The sequence below is a fragment of the Branchiostoma floridae genome, chromosome 15 (assembly GCF_000003815.2).
Source record: "Branchiostoma floridae strain S238N-H82 chromosome 15, Bfl_VNyyK, whole genome shotgun sequence".
Classification (NCBI taxonomy): Eukaryota; Metazoa; Chordata; class Leptocardii; order Amphioxiformes; family Branchiostomatidae; genus Branchiostoma; species Branchiostoma floridae.
Genome location: NC_049993.1, coordinates 2481793 through 2497501, shown reverse-complemented (window position 1 = coordinate 2497501; position 15709 = coordinate 2481793). Strand labels below are relative to the sequence as shown.

Here is a 15709-nt window from a genome sequence, read left to right as displayed (position 1 = left end):
TCGGTATCACCTAATAACAACTACAATACTTCAGAGTTTCAATCATTCTTATATTGTTGCTGAAATTCTGTAGATTTTTATGATTTCTATTTGCAAGAATAGTTTTTCTAACTTCATTCTGGAAGAAATTCTTGGACACGGAAGTGCGGTAGCCCAAGGCATTTCCGCTGTAGGAGAAGTTGCGAGTGGCAGAGATCTAGCAGAAAGTGACGAAGCGAAGTTCAAGGCAAAATTTCCGTGAAGACAAAACCGCCAGTCCTTCCAGATCCAGCGGAAAACGGAAGACGATTGAATGGGTGAGCTTCTCTTGGCGTGTATTTTTCCTTTTCTGGGACGGTTTTGTGATGGAATTCAGGGGTGTTGTTCTTGTATGTTGGTACGTCATACCCCCCCCCCCCATCTTTGACATAAAATTGTTGTATCGTACGATTTTTCCCATAGCAACGCCTCAGCTGAGTTCCCGCCAATTTTACACCACAAGGCAGCTGAGATGGAACATATGGACGGCTTTAGAAGCTGTCTAGTGGAATATTGGATGGCAGAAAAGTAGATATTTGAGGCAAAACCACTTAACGTTACCCAGGGTTTGACATCTTCTGAGTCAGCACTATAAATTCAGTAGTGTTGACCGATGACCTCAAGCAGCTACGGATGTACTGAAAGGGTATACATGGGGGGATCCGGGCAAACGCTTAATGATAATTTATGAGGAACGGCAACGATTAATGGTGAATTAAGTATGGCCGACAACTAAGGGTGGGTACCGGTACAGTAAATTCAGGTCCAGAGGATCAGGTCTGGGTCTGGATCTGAACTTGAACCAGATTATTGCTAAAGACTTGTAAATAAAAGATGCACAAAACAATGGTCAGGTTCTATATTTAGGAATCTGTTTGGTGGAGTATCCAACCCCTTATTTGCATGTTTAAATCCTATATTCATGTATACAAGGCTAATTGCCTGTTTATGTTTGAGTCTTTGACTATAGGAACTTTGTAGAATTAACTATAAACTCAATTCTTCTTCGCTCTCGTTATTTTCTCAGACCAGTAAGCCCGAAAACATATGAATGCCAGTTGATATAATGTGTTCATTTTCTAGACGATCCAAAATCTTATCCACTGATTTCTTCCAGGTCTGTTTTTTTGGACTAGTCCAAGGATAAAAAGTGGTTTTGTACTGGTATAGTGTACCGGTCCCCCTACCCCTACCAACAACACTATAAACTGACTTGTTAGCCTGTGACCGGAGGGTAACCTCCAGCGACAGATTTTTGTTTTTGTCCATGTAACGCACGTTCGAATCTGTATCTGTATGTTGCATTTGCCACATTCGTATGTAGTTTGGCATGTCCTGTGCACCGACTTGCGCCATGATGTACGTTGTTGTTTTTTGGCAGTAGCTGTTTTTATTATCGATGTAATAATTCTAGAAATCACCCCTAAATTTCTGGTATTATGGAACAGCCCATGGCATATGGCTAAGTGGTAGTTAGCTTATCTCCAAGCAGATATTGGGTTATGTGTTCTGTAATGTAAAACAGCTGACGCAACATTAAAAACTAGTGTACAAATGCAGACACAACTCGTTCTGCAATCTGATGTAGGACTACATGTATGTGATACATGTAGTTTTTGGTAACACTCAGCGATCAAAGATAACAGATAGCGTATTATGTAGGATTGAAGTGGCCAATGACACTTCACAAGTAAGTAAACAATAATGCTAGACATTGAGGCCACGGAACACAGTACTGTAAATTCATTTAAGTTCGCGGGGATTTAAGTTCACGGTAGCGGTAAAAGGACTTTTCGCGGTGGTTCGCTGTAGCACCATGCACTGTAGTCTCTGCCATGGAAAAATGTTCACAGTGTCGGTGGTTTTTAATTTGCGGTGAAGAGGCCACCGCAAAAAACCGCGAACATTAAACCACTGCGAAAATTTCATTTTTTCAATTTTAATGTTTGCATTTACAGTGATGTTTTCATTTTCTAAACGGTCCAAAATCTTATCCATTGATTACGTTCAGGTCTGTTTTTTTTACTAGTCCAAGGATAAAAACCAGTTTTGTAAGTTGGTATAATGTACTGGTCTCCCCACCCCTACCAACAACGCTTTAACCCAGGGTTGTAGCCAGCACCCGTCCTTTGATGGAATTTTGCAGCTGGGGCCGGAAAAAAATTGGCTCTTTTTGTCCTCTGCAAGGCTCTAGCCAGCGTCCGTTTTTCCGTCAATTGAAGGAAATTTGCTGCGTCTGACGGAAAAATTTTAAAACCAATCCGTCAACCTTGACGGACAAAAATCCTTGATGGAAGCTACAGGCGGCTTAGGGATGCCGTCCACGGCAGTAAAAGCCACACACTGTTTGTTTTGCTATTGTTATGATTGTTGACAAAGTGTGTCGGCACCCTTTCGCCTACGATAATCTCATTAAAAACCCGTTTTTCAAGGTCTCAGTTCACTCACGTCTCACTAATTTCTGGGATAGTGCATCCTACGAACTTTGATTTAAATCTTGACAATGTCAAAACCTAACTTGTACTAAATAGTTAGATTTTTCTTCCGATCCTGGAAGGATGTCCCTACCGCCAGTAAACGTCATTGTTCGGTATGGTATATATATATATATAACCAGCTGGATAGTTGTAAAAGTGGCACCACTACAGAAGTCATGAGTGCAATTGCCAACTTGGTACGTGATACTACTAGTAGTCCACCACATGAGCGTCTCTTTTACTACGAGTACTAGTTAGTTCACTTCTTGAATACAGGAATGACTGACTTGTCATTGCTTCCATGTTTAGTCACTTCAACTTTTGTTACAACGTTTATGGTGTCTGGTTTGAAAATTTAGCCATCTCGTTTTTTTTAGCCTTATCTCATTATTTTTGCAGTCTGCAGACCTTAGGATGTCATCCATAAAATTTACTTGCTGTTGCCTAAGTGCAATAACCTGAAATAATTTTAAAGGTCAAGTGAGGTCATGCTATGTACCAGTCCTAGAGCAGACTGCACTAACTTGCTGAACTGTGATTGGTTAAGCCACCTACATGTAGGGCAACTTGCATCTGGACAGTGCACTATGCACTAGGCCTATAAAAGCGAGGACATGCTGTACTATGCTCATTCGAGCCCATAACACTGAGGAAGCCACACGGCGAAACATGTTTGTTGTGTGTTGGTTCGAATAAAGTTCCTAAACGGGGAACATGCGGCTCCAGCATCTTTTCTGAAGATGTGGCGTAAGTGTGAACGGTTGGCTTGAGGTTGTCCTTCCCCACATACATGTACTATACTGCAATAACCTGAAATAATGTTACTTACAAAACACATGCATGCTACACAGTTTGGCAACAACAGTCCTTGCCGCACCTTTCGATTGTTGATATAAATCAAGGAAATACTGTGTTTGTTGTACTGTGAAATTGATGATTATCTTGCTTCAGTTGTGTTTGATGAGACAGATTTCATGGACTGTTGGTTTCTTAATTTTGAGACACTCCCCAGGGTGTTCAGACATAATTTGTGCCTGCACTGCCGCATTGCTGTATAAAATGTTTTGTTATTAGCCTGATTAAATCTTGCTTACAGCAGCCCACCCAACATTCGGACAGTTACAACCCTGGACAGCAGAGTTTGTGTCACACCAACTATATTGATATCATGTGGATTAAAATAGATGCGCAATTTTACGAGAGTACAGTTCTCTCTGCATGGTTGAAACAATTCAGTACAGTACTAGTAATGCAAATGTATAAATCATGTAGCTTCATGAGAAAGTCTTTATTAATACCACCGCAAATGTTTCAAGATTTACTGTAGTTGAAAAATATGTTTATTCTCATGCATTGCTGAGATCTTGCTGTAATGCATTTTTGACCGATGCATACCACAAGTTGACCTTTTTTTTTTTATCTGTGACCTTCAGTTAGATCTTCCAGGTCACTACACACATTCCTGTCAAATATCAGCCATACTTATTTACTAAGTCACCCAAGTACAGAATTAGGGATGCGTACCTAAACCCACGTTTAGGTACAGGTACGGATTCGAATCCAGAGGTTTAGGTACAGGTCCGGACCTAATGAGTCCGGACCTAAATGCATGGCATTGAATATTATATCATAGTATATTATGATATGTTATAACGGCAAAACAATGTATGATTTGAATTTGGTTGACATTCAGGAAAAAGATCTTTATGCTTTACATGTACAAAATGTACGCTTGGAGATTTGAGTTCTGGGTGAGGCCAAGAAATCCGCCCCTCTTACATTGTGCATCAAAGTCTTCATACAAGTTACATACGTACATGTTTGTAATACTCACTTGTGCTCAGTATATAGTTCATGATACTCCATGTTGAATATAAACAGGGCTCGAAATAGTTTTTTCTGCATACCTGCACTGGTGCAGGTAACATTGAAAATTACCTGCACCAGACAAATTTTACCTGCACCACTCAGATTTTAGGAAGTATGGATTGTACTAAAATTGATCAGGAACCGTTGATATTTTTTGTTCATACTTTACACTTATAAATTACAGGTGGTAACAGTTAATGCAGCTAATAACAATCCACATACACCTACATCATGGGACATTTATGTATAAAACCCAGTACATGGACCAGTGCAGGTTAGGTGCAGGTAGACACCAGAAATACCTGCACAGCTCCAATGTTACCTGCACTAACATGCATATGCAGGTGGTTTTTTAAGCCCTGATAAAGCAGTCATCCTCAATTGATGAGATAATGCATGATGCTTTTTCAATTTGCTAGTTGCTGCAATGTGGCTTTGGTTTGCTCACTTTTTTTTGCCAAACACACACTAGGTCACTCCTCCTCATCAGTAGTACTTAGTTATGTGTTGAGTTATTTTATGTATGTAGTCAAACCTGTATATATTACCGGCCACCTTTGCATAGCGACCACCTGGCCATTGCAGTCACTTTTTATCCATCCCTTGGATTTTTCCCATTGACCTAAGCATTAAAAAATAGTCTATAGCGGCCACCTGTCCAACGCGGCCACGGTCACATGTGCCATGTGTAACTTATTGCTCCTGGTCAATTGATCAACATTTTCTCTATAGTGGCCACCCGTCTATATTGGCCACATTTCTCCAGTCCCTTGAGTGGCCGCTATAGACAGGTTTGACTGTACAGCACTTTGACACATGAGGCTTACTGTATGCGTCAGTGCTGTCTCCAGCTTGAAATTTATTTCCGTCCCAAATTTTGTGTGGGGGGTGGGGGAGGGCCGAAGGCCCGACGCGAGCGCCGCAGGCGCTCGCCAAACTAGGGGGGTCCGGGGGCATGCTCCCCCGGGAAAATTTTAAAATTCAAACCCTCTAAGACGCTATTTCACGTATTTTAGAGGCAAAATTTCATTCCGCAAAGTAGGACTACCGACACCCCACGATCTCGAAACAAAAGGCTTTGTTCCGACTGCCCGCCCCTTGGTCGGGCATTTAACTGACGAAATATTTTGTTCGTTAAGCAGTGTAACATTTACACTATGAAATTTACCATGATACTTGTTCGTCGTCATTTTCACGTATTTGTTGATAATGTGTGGATAGTTCGGGGACTGGATAACGCCGCGGGTGTTGGCATTATTGGCCGAGGGACATTGACGCATTTCAGCTCGTAAGATCGTATTAAAAGGAAGTTTACATCACCTATTTTGTCTGGTACTGGTTGCTCATGATCAATTAACTTTCTATACCATATTTTGCTTAATAACTCTTCATTTTGCTGGTGTCGTGTTGCTGTTTCTTTAGCCACCAAGAAATGAACATTTCTCGATAAAGTTGACACCTTTCTGCTCATCGTCCAGTACCGTCCAAAGGGTACAGATTTGCAAAAGATCGGAGAAAAATTGCCAACAGCGGTCATGTTCACAGCGCTGGGTAAGAATACTGCGATAAGAAAACAGTCTCCCGATAGTTATTTTCTGATATAAAATAAATGTCAATCCGAATTCCAAAACTCAACCCAAACTACGCAGAACAAAAAATGTTTTCACGGCTAAACTTTCCGTAAGGGGCAACCTACTACATGTAGTATGCGGGGGCATGTGATGGGGTCGGCAGTCAACCGTCAAAACATGCGGGCTCACTGTAAAAATAGTCTCCTACTTACATTTTTCGGCGGGCTACTTCCGTATGATTTTAGTGAAAGGTCGGCAAAAAAAGTATACAAGTTCGATTCCCGACATTTCCCCGTGAAAACAGCGTTAAATGCAGCCGAAAATTATGTATGTAAGCTGTAATAGCAGCGAGTTGGAAAATGCGGCTGGACGTGTTGTTACCATGGTAGCAGCTTCGGCGGCAGCCTTTTGAAGTAGCGCCTGCGACAGGACGTGCGTCATTAATCTATAAATCCAATCAACTTCCCACCAATCACAGCCAGCAGCGGCGCGGACAAAGCGGTAACACCATGTCAATCACGAAGAAGCGCGGGACTTTACGAACACGGCGCTGCGGACTCGCTCCCAAATCCAAGCAGAAAAGTGCTTTTGAAGATACATTTCGCAAGAATCGACCGAGGCTTTGTCACATCGTAGATGCAGACGGCGAGAATATAGTTTTTGCCGTCTGTTTATAGTTTACACCAGGGGAAAAACCTCTTTTGTTGACGGTTGTAGAACTATGGAGATCGCCAGTACAGTGTACGGTTTACTGAGGTCTCCGACACACACACGACAGCCGAGTAAAGAAATATAATTTCTGATCCACCGTGTTAGGTTCATAATGAATTACAGTTTCCCGTTAATGTTGATTTTAAATCGTATAAGGGCCGGGTGATTCCGATCGGCATTGCAAAATAAAACAGTGGTTAGGTAAGATAACGCCGCAGCCCCGCCTTCTTTTGCGCCACGCGAATAGCACGCTTTGCCGATCTCTGATCTCCACACATCTCCGTATGTCGGGGCCGCATGAGGCGATGTTTATCTCGCGGCTTGGAAAGTGGAGGCGTGGTGGAAGAAAAGGCAAAAGTCGATTAAATTTGAAGTCGGAAGCCTATTTTAGCTATTGAACCTGCCTTTTTAAGCTTACAAAACTGCATTTTCATGTCATGAAATTAAGATTTTTTGGGACGGAATGGGTGAATTTTTTTTCCGTCCCGACGAGTAAATTTCCGTCCAGGGACGGAGGGACGGGTCCTGGAGACAGCACTGGTATGCGTCATTATCCGAAATGGCGAATATTATAATGCCTTACAACATGTCTGAGCTGAGCTGGGGCCTACCCTAGAATCGTGTAGATGAATTATTTCAGTAGCTAAGACTAGCACAACATTTTTGCATATATCACAGGCCTCAAAATTAACTTTTTTCCCTACTGTCCCAGCATTGTCCCAAAAATAAATTTCAACTGTCCCGAAGTGAGGATGGACTGTCCCAACCCTATTTTCAGAAATTATGTATTACAACAACTGTAAGTCAGAGTATGCACGCCTGACAACCGCGGCCGCGGGGAGATCGGACAATCTGATGTTGATTCGTTGATTATTTTCCTATTGTCCCAAAAGTGTCCCAAAAAGATTTTTCAGTTGTCCCGGCCTAAATTTTAGTGGCCCCGGGACATCGGGACATAGTTAACTTCGAACCCTGTATCAATTGTGCTAGTAAAATTTCTTTTAACTTCAATCTTTAAAAAAATCCTTATGCCATATACTAGTAATGATATGGTGTCCTAACCCAAACTTTATTTCATTCCCAGGGCTAGCCATGGCGGACTTGGAGGACCCCCCCACCTTACTGCAGTGCTGCATGGACTACATCTGTGACAACCTGGACGACCTCTGCTTCAAGGTCAGGACCAAGGACACGGGAAGCCTTCGTCTGACCTTCAGGCAGCATGACGTCTTCTTCCACAACGAGCTCTCCGAGATGTTCTTAAGTCGTCTCCTTGAGAAGGGCAAGGTGAACGATCAAGTCCTGACCCTGCTTTCCTGTTCCGACATGTTCAGATTGCGGAGAGTTCGGGTGAGAAACACCCCCGTCGGACTCGAAGGCCTCCGTGCCATTCTGTACAATCACAAACTGATAGAGCTAGATGTTTCTAATACTAACGTAAAGAGAGCGGCCTCTGTTTTACAACTTCTGTACGAGTCGGGACAGGACGCGCTACAGTCCCTGAACGTAAGCGGGCTTCAACCGCACAAGCAGGATCTCAGCGAGGAGGGACCGTTCGGAAACTTTGAGGGCCTGGGGGCCTTCGCTACCATAAACAGAACATTGGTGTCCAGGTTAAGAAATATCAGATGCCTGAATGTCAGCCATACAAACTTTGACACGCCGGACCTCGAAATGGTGGCTTCGGAACTGCCTCACTTAGAAAGCCTGGACATTTCGAAAACCTATGTGTCCAGCCTGACACCTTTACTTCAGTGCAAGCACCGGTTAAAGTCGCTGTCTACGTATGGTGTGAGCTCGGTACAGGGGAGAGACAACTGGGATGAAGACGAGAAACACTCCACGGAAAGAGTCATCGCGGAATTGTCCTTACTCCGCCACTTAGACATCTCAACCGAGGAGACGTTCAGCGTCTCGGGCACCTTCTTTGCAAGTCAGAATCAGCTGAAGGTCAATGTCGACAACCTACTCTGCATCCCCGGGGTTCTTCCAAACCTGACGTCGTTAGATATATCGGGGCGGGATTTGTCGGAGGGTACGCTGCTGTCGTTTTTGGAGAGCCACCCGCAGCTGGTGTTCCTGGGAGTGATGATGGGGCCGGCATGCTTCTGGGACTTCATCTGGGATGAGGAGTATGAGGGCTTCCGGAAGGACCTAAGGGTTGGTATTCACCTCGATATTCGTACTGAGGTTTTGTTTTCAGTTTGTGTTTCAGCAGTTTTCCTTTGATGTTTTATATACTTGAGGAACTTATCACCAGAGGGTCAGACAGGAAGCAAAGCTTTTTAAAAAGTGTGCAGGCTAGGACTAGTAGGAGTGACAGAAAGTAGAGTTCAGAGTTGGTAGAATTAGTCATTTATCAACCTTTGCTGACAGTTTACAATTACAGACATTCCAGGTCGTGGGGTCATTGGAAGAGTCTACTTATTCAGAGGGAGATTCTCTTTTTGGCCTGTCTGTGTTCTGTTTGCAGAAACAATGAATATACTTTCCATATTATATATAAATTTAGTTACTATTATATACTTTCACTCTAGTATTAGTACTAATAGGAAGTGATCAATGGACAATCATGTGTCGACAAAAACCTTCAAAATTTGCATTATTAATTACTGAAATCTGGTCATTTAACCAATAGATACACAAAAACTAAGCTTAACACTTCTACCAAATTGAATGTTACTTTCAATAGCTAGTATGTATATTTAGCATTTTGATATTGCTCAAATACATTAAGATTCATTTCACAAATTGTATGATTTCTTCTTCATGTCACTCCAGGTGACAGGAGAAGGTAACGAGGCCCAGATCCTGGAAGCCCTGCGACAGTACAGTGAGAGAGCTGTGTATGTGCAGAAGGCCCTGTACAAGCTTTTTGGCCGCACCTCAGGGATGGAGCATCCTCGGGTGGATGTTATCAAGGTAGGGCTCAGTATTTTCTTGGTAACTGTCATCATCATCATCTTTCTTCCTCTTGAGAGGTAGAGCAAACTGTCACTCAGTGCATTCAGTCAGTCCCAGTTCGTCTACAATCATTATCAGATGATGTGTAAATTTATGTAAAGCAAATATGAGAACTTACATCATATTTTTATAACCGGTGCAATGGTTTAGTGGGTAGAGTGTTCACCTTGCATTCTGTAGGTCATGAGTTCGATCCCTGGCAGAGTCATACCAAAGACATTAAAAATGGTACATGCTGCTTTCTCTGCTTAGCACTCAGCATTTGGGTAAGACACAGGGTATGGTAGTTGACCACTGCCAATAGACTAGCCCCCTGCTGTAGTGATTTCACAAAGTTGTGTGGACCAGGGCTATTGAAACAGAGATGGGCGCCGCCCTATGCGCCATCGGGTGCGGGAAGGACTTTGACATCATGTTTTAAAAGAATATTTGTTTGTTAATGTTTACTCCACAGCTTGTGGTCCAGGGGATGAAGAACCACTGTGATGCCAAGAGTCTGGGGGTGCAGATGGCAGCAAGGTCAGGACTCCTCTCTTAAAATAAAATGTGAAAACAAGGAATTGTATAATTTTAATGTGATGTTTATTTGTCTGGCTAACATGGCTTAATCGTAGATTTGCACAATGAGAAATATTTTTAGTAATGGATTGAACCAGATGCAAAGTTGCTAGTATGTCAGGAAGTTTGAATGTAGATCAAAATTCAAAGGTCCCATAAAAGGTCGTAGAACATACATGTAGGTTATTAGATTATGACAGGTCATCTTTGTTTTCGATTTCCTGCTAAATGCACGACACTGTTGCCATTTGAGAGTCAGTGTGATGTAAAGTTTTATATGATCAGATAAAACAATTAAGAGAGAAATTAAAAATTATCTGATTTAGATGAATGAGATATTTGAATCACAAAAACTCTAAATATTTCATAGATGCGTGACATCTTTCTTGTTGATGTAGTAACTGTGTTGCTGTCTTTATTATGGATTTCATTGTTGACTTATTTTACTCAATTATAATTTTTGCTTTGTACCTTGTTCTCAACACATGTTAGTCACTGTACAGCCTAGCATAATCCCACCACATGACACCATGTTTGTGACTGTGTAACCTTTGACCCTCCAGTGCCTGCCTGTACAACTTACATGAATCCCACCACATGACACCATGTTTGTGACTGTGTAACCTTTGACCTTCCAGTGCCTGCCTGTACAACTTACATGAATCCCACCACATGATACCATGTTTGTGACTGTGTAACCTTTGACCTTCCAGTGCCTGCCTGTACAACTTACATGAATCCCACCACATGACACCATGTTTGTGACTGTGTAACCTTTGACCTTCCAGTGCCTGCACAACTTACATGAATCCCACCACATGACACCATGTTTGTGACTGTGTAACCTTTGACCTTCCAGTGCCTGCCTGTACAACTTACATGAATCCCTCCACATGACACCATGTTTGTGACGGTGTAACCTTTGACCCTCCAGTGCCTGCCTGTACAACTTACATGAATCCCACCACATGACACCATGTTTGTGACTGTGTAACCTTTGACCTTCCAGTGCCTGCCTGTACAACTTACATGAATCCCTCCACATGACACCATGTTTGTGACCGTGTAACCTTTGACCCTCCAGTGCCTGCCTGTACAACCTGACCCGGCACGACATCAGTAAGCGTGTTCCGTCCCGGGACCTGTCTGACGTGGTGAACTTGACCCTGAAGGCCATGGAGGTGTTCCCCAACCACCAGCAGCTGCAGAAGAACGCCCTGCTCACACTGTGTAGTGACAGGATCCTGCAGGAAGTGGTGGGTAAACTATGGGCATGAAAATGACATGGAAACTATTTGAAAATGACATGGAAACTATTTGAAAATGACATGGAAACTTTTTGAAAATGACATGGAAACTATTTGAAAATGACATGGAAACTTTTTGAAAATGACATGGAAACTTTTTGACAATGCCTTGGAAACTATTTAAAAATGACATGGAAGCTATTTGGAAATGAAGTTGATTGGACTTAAAAAAGCCAAGAAAATTAAATGAAAATTATGATATAAAGTAAAATTTTATTATCGTGGCACTGTGATGCAACTGATATGAAAATTAAGTAAAAATGACATCGATGAAATAGATTTGTAATGATCATTGATAATGACTTTTACATAGAATGAAAATTATCTTCAAATGAAAGATTTGAAAGCTTAAGTTTGATAAATATGACATGAAAATGAGATTGGACTGACATGAAAATACATATTTAACAACAATTGTAATTGGATTAAAAATTACGTGGAAATGAAAGGGGAAAATGAGGTGGCATAAAAAATAAAGAGAAATACCGAGTAAAAAATATATTTTGTTAAGCTTTTCTCAGTCATGACAATGTTGTTGCAGTCCTTCCTTATTTTGTAATGATTGATTGTGAATGTTTTTCTTCTTTCCTATCCAGAGGTTTGACCGTTACCGTGCGGCGAGACTAGTGATGCACTGCCTGTGTACACATGAGGATGCCACCATGCACCGCATGGCTGTAGCCATCATATCTATACTTGCTGCTAAGGTCAGTACCATAAGAAGTGTAGATTAAAATACAGTAGAAGCCATTTAATTGCACACCCCATTTGCCAGCATATTTCGTTCAATTATCCGGATGGTACAAAAAAGCAAAGTTATCCGACTTGACCACGCTGGTTTGGGATTATGGGTTTCCGTACAATTAACAGAATTGTGCGGTTATGTGTTGTGCAATTAACCAGCTTCTACAGTATGTAGTTCCATTTGGAAAATTGGAACTATGAAAATGAAAGTTAAATGTGTTTCATGGAATGCAACTATGGATAGAAACAGGGGGTTAGATTTTAAAAAATAAGTTTCAGTATCATACAAATTTTATGATGAAAGAAAGACTTTATACTTGGTATAATGTTGTTGTTACAGTGAGTGATAAAAAGTTGGTTTCAATTTTAATATACAGTGAGTGATAAAAAGTTGGTTTCAATTTTAATGTATCAGCCTAAAACTAGGACCAATGTAAGATTCTGAAATATAAAAAGCCTTACATGTCAAGTACACAATGTAGTTTTGTTGGTGTAACTGTTGACTGTTTTGTGTCACTGTAAGACATACTGACTGTTTTTCTTTGTTTGTTTTTGCCCAGATCTCTACTGAACAAACTGCCCTGCTGGGGACACAGAACTACCTGCAGGTTGTAAGACACATTCCCTGCTTGCTCAGTCTCACATCTAACCAGACTCACCAACAAGAAACCTAACCATTGCTCTTCTTTATACAGGGTGGCTTTGTTGTGCCTGACAGATCTTTGTTATTATTAGTTGTTTTATTTATTTTAGCATATAACATGGCATGCAACTAATGCCTAATGCTTGTACATTTAGAAAATGGATTTAGGGTTTTCCAGAAATCTGATTGCACCTTGCTTTGCAATTTGGAGATAGATCAGTACGTAATGTACAAAAGGAACTACATTTAATGTAGTCTACATGTTCCATGACTGTATACCTTCACCAAGTAAATTTAACTCATAACAACGCAAATGCTTGTGCATTAGAAAGTGGATTTAGGGTTTGCCAGAAATGCGATTTCACCTTGCTTTGCCATTTTGGGATTGATCAAGACAAAAGGAACTACATTTTAATGTTGTTTAGACGTTCCACAACCGCGTACCTTCACCAAGTAAATTTGACTCAATACAGTGCAAATAATATGCCAAGAAGTCTCAGACTTATAAGCATGATAATAATTGAATTTATTATTTTCTATATCATTGGTTTTGCAAATTTCCTTAAGAATTAAACTATAATAATAATTATTGTAGCATTTCCTCATTGGTTTTGCAGATGATACCAAAATTTGTCAAAGTTTTGAAGGCAACTTTTGCTTTGTAGATCAAGTTTTTAAAATGTTTTTGTCATATAGGACAGTTTATTACTATCTCTCATTTTCTGGTTTTGTGTATCAATTCAGTATGGCACGACCATATAAATGTGTTCAATGTGCATAGTAATTCTTAACAATAACAAGCCATATCTTATTGTTCTACTAACTTATAGAAGCTGCTGAGGATAGTAAAAGAGAAGACTGAGGAACAGCAAGTGGACATCACTCTCAAGTTTACACTCAGCGCACTCTGGAACCTCACAGGTCAGTTCTGATGGAAGACTGTAACTGTTTGGACTGTATGTTCGTATACTTAGTCTTAGAGTAGCATCCAGTCAAATCTGAACAAGTGACCACCTCTGCAGTGTATGCTAGGTCGACCTGGCCACTTATGTGACTGCTTTTTAGCTTTCAGTGAGATAATTTTTTTTTTAATTATCACACACACAGCAAGTTCTAGTTTGGTATCGAAACCTATTATAGTTGCCTGTCAATATAGGACTGCAAAGCAGTAGACTTGCCATACTCGATATGAGTGGCTGTCCATCAGTTGCAGAATCTCTCAAATAGTGAGAAGATGAAGAGACTAGGCAGCTACGTGTATCATGATCAGAATTTATAATTATCATAACATGATTTGATGCTGTATGCATGTGTCTCTCACTCTCTTGACTAGTGTAATTTATGGGCTAGAACTCAACAGTATCTATCATATTTTGATCATGAATTACTCTGCATTTGAATATCTGTCATATTTTGATCCTGAATGACTCTGCTTTTTAATTTCCTAATATGAAAAATAGTCTGTATTTGAATGAATAGATGGAATGAATGCAGTGTGAATGCATGAATCAATGAATAAACTGACGAGCCAACTGTCCTTACAGACGAGTCCCCCAGCACCTGCACCACGTTTGTAGAGAACGGTGGCCTGGAACTCTTCATGCAGATCCTCGAGGTCTTCCCTAACGAGTCCAACCTCCACACCAAAGTCCTGGGCTTGATTGTGAGTAGCATACAGACTCCTGGAGTTCCCATGAAAAACTGCCAGGGGGGCTTACATTTGTTTTCACTGAGCTAGTGGATACCAAGTAATGTTCTTGGCTTGATTGTGACTCAATAATAGTAGAGACAGCTGCTGCAGTTCCCACCAAAACTGGCAGATTATCTTTATTTCTGGGTCTAAGCTACAGAACGAGGGTCCATTTGAACAATAATTATAATAATTGCAATCTTTGGATGCTGTTTCCTTAGTGTTGTGATTTGTTCATAGTGTACAGTAACATTGTTTGTTTTGCATAACTGAAAATCATTTTTTAAGTATGTTACAGCTGTTAAAGTTGTGTACATTTGCTAATTGTACGCTCAGGTTTAAGCTGCATATTGATATCATTATTCAGATTGGAATGTAAAATTTGTTCTTCTCACACTGGAATAGAAACCTACCCTTTTTCATCATATCTAGAGATTGTGCATGCTTGAGGTATATGGTCCTCCTTTAACCCTTAACATGCAGGCACTCATTTTTACCTTCGTTGGCTGAGTTAAGAAATACCTTAGCTAGTAGATGTAAAGAGAATAATATTGAGGCCTTTTTGGGATTTGAATCCAGAACCTTTAGACTCTTAGTCAGCAATCCTAACCACAAGTCTTGGGCCACATTGCCGCATGTACATGTACATTTCTTATGTTAATGCCCCTTTTCTGTCCTTACAGAACAACATTGCAGAGGTGCGAGGACTGAGAAAGGTGTTGTTAAGGGAGGACTTCATGGATTATGTCAAGTGAGTCTAATGGTATTGTTACTCTTACTCAAGAAACAGGTGCCTCCAACACGTCATCATACCATACAAGTTGTAGTGAGTACATTTAGTGCTGTAAGGCCAGGGGATAGGCAGGCAGAAGACAGAATGAAAATATTTGCAGTCACTGTGGTTTTAGTTCGCGCAGAACCTGTCACAAAAATCCAAACATTAAACCAGTCTGCAAACATTTCTGAATTTTACAGTATCTATCAATTTGAAATCTTAGTCTTGTATGTGAAGCATCTTTTGTTGTGTCAGCTGTGATTGATTTGATTCATTTGATTTATCAGAATTGCTACAGTACAATACTCATGGATCACAGGCAGCAGTGGGCTTGTATGTGACACATTTTTCTTAGCTTTGTATGTCACATCTTTTGTTGGTA

At 40.9% G+C, this 15709-nt stretch overlaps 1 protein-coding gene across 1 annotated transcript in view; it reads left to right on the top strand.

The window, feature by feature from the left end:
- Positions 1-64: 64 nt before the first annotated feature.
- The window catches only part of LOC118432161 (protein zyg-11 homolog), a 22436-nt gene continuing 6791 nt past the window's right edge, over positions 65-15709 (top strand). The window contains exons 1-10 of the mRNA XM_035843691.1: positions 65-296; positions 7731-8806; positions 9428-9568; positions 10065-10129; positions 11253-11424; positions 12072-12182; positions 12780-12827; positions 13693-13783; positions 14407-14525; positions 15236-15303. Coding sequence (XP_035699584.1) covers positions 293-296; positions 7731-8806; positions 9428-9568; positions 10065-10129; positions 11253-11424; positions 12072-12182; positions 12780-12827; positions 13693-13783; positions 14407-14525; positions 15236-15303 — 1895 coding nt within the window. The 5' untranslated portion in view covers positions 65-292. The remainder of the gene's footprint in view (positions 297-7730; positions 8807-9427; positions 9569-10064; positions 10130-11252; positions 11425-12071; positions 12183-12779; positions 12828-13692; positions 13784-14406; positions 14526-15235; positions 15304-15709) is intronic.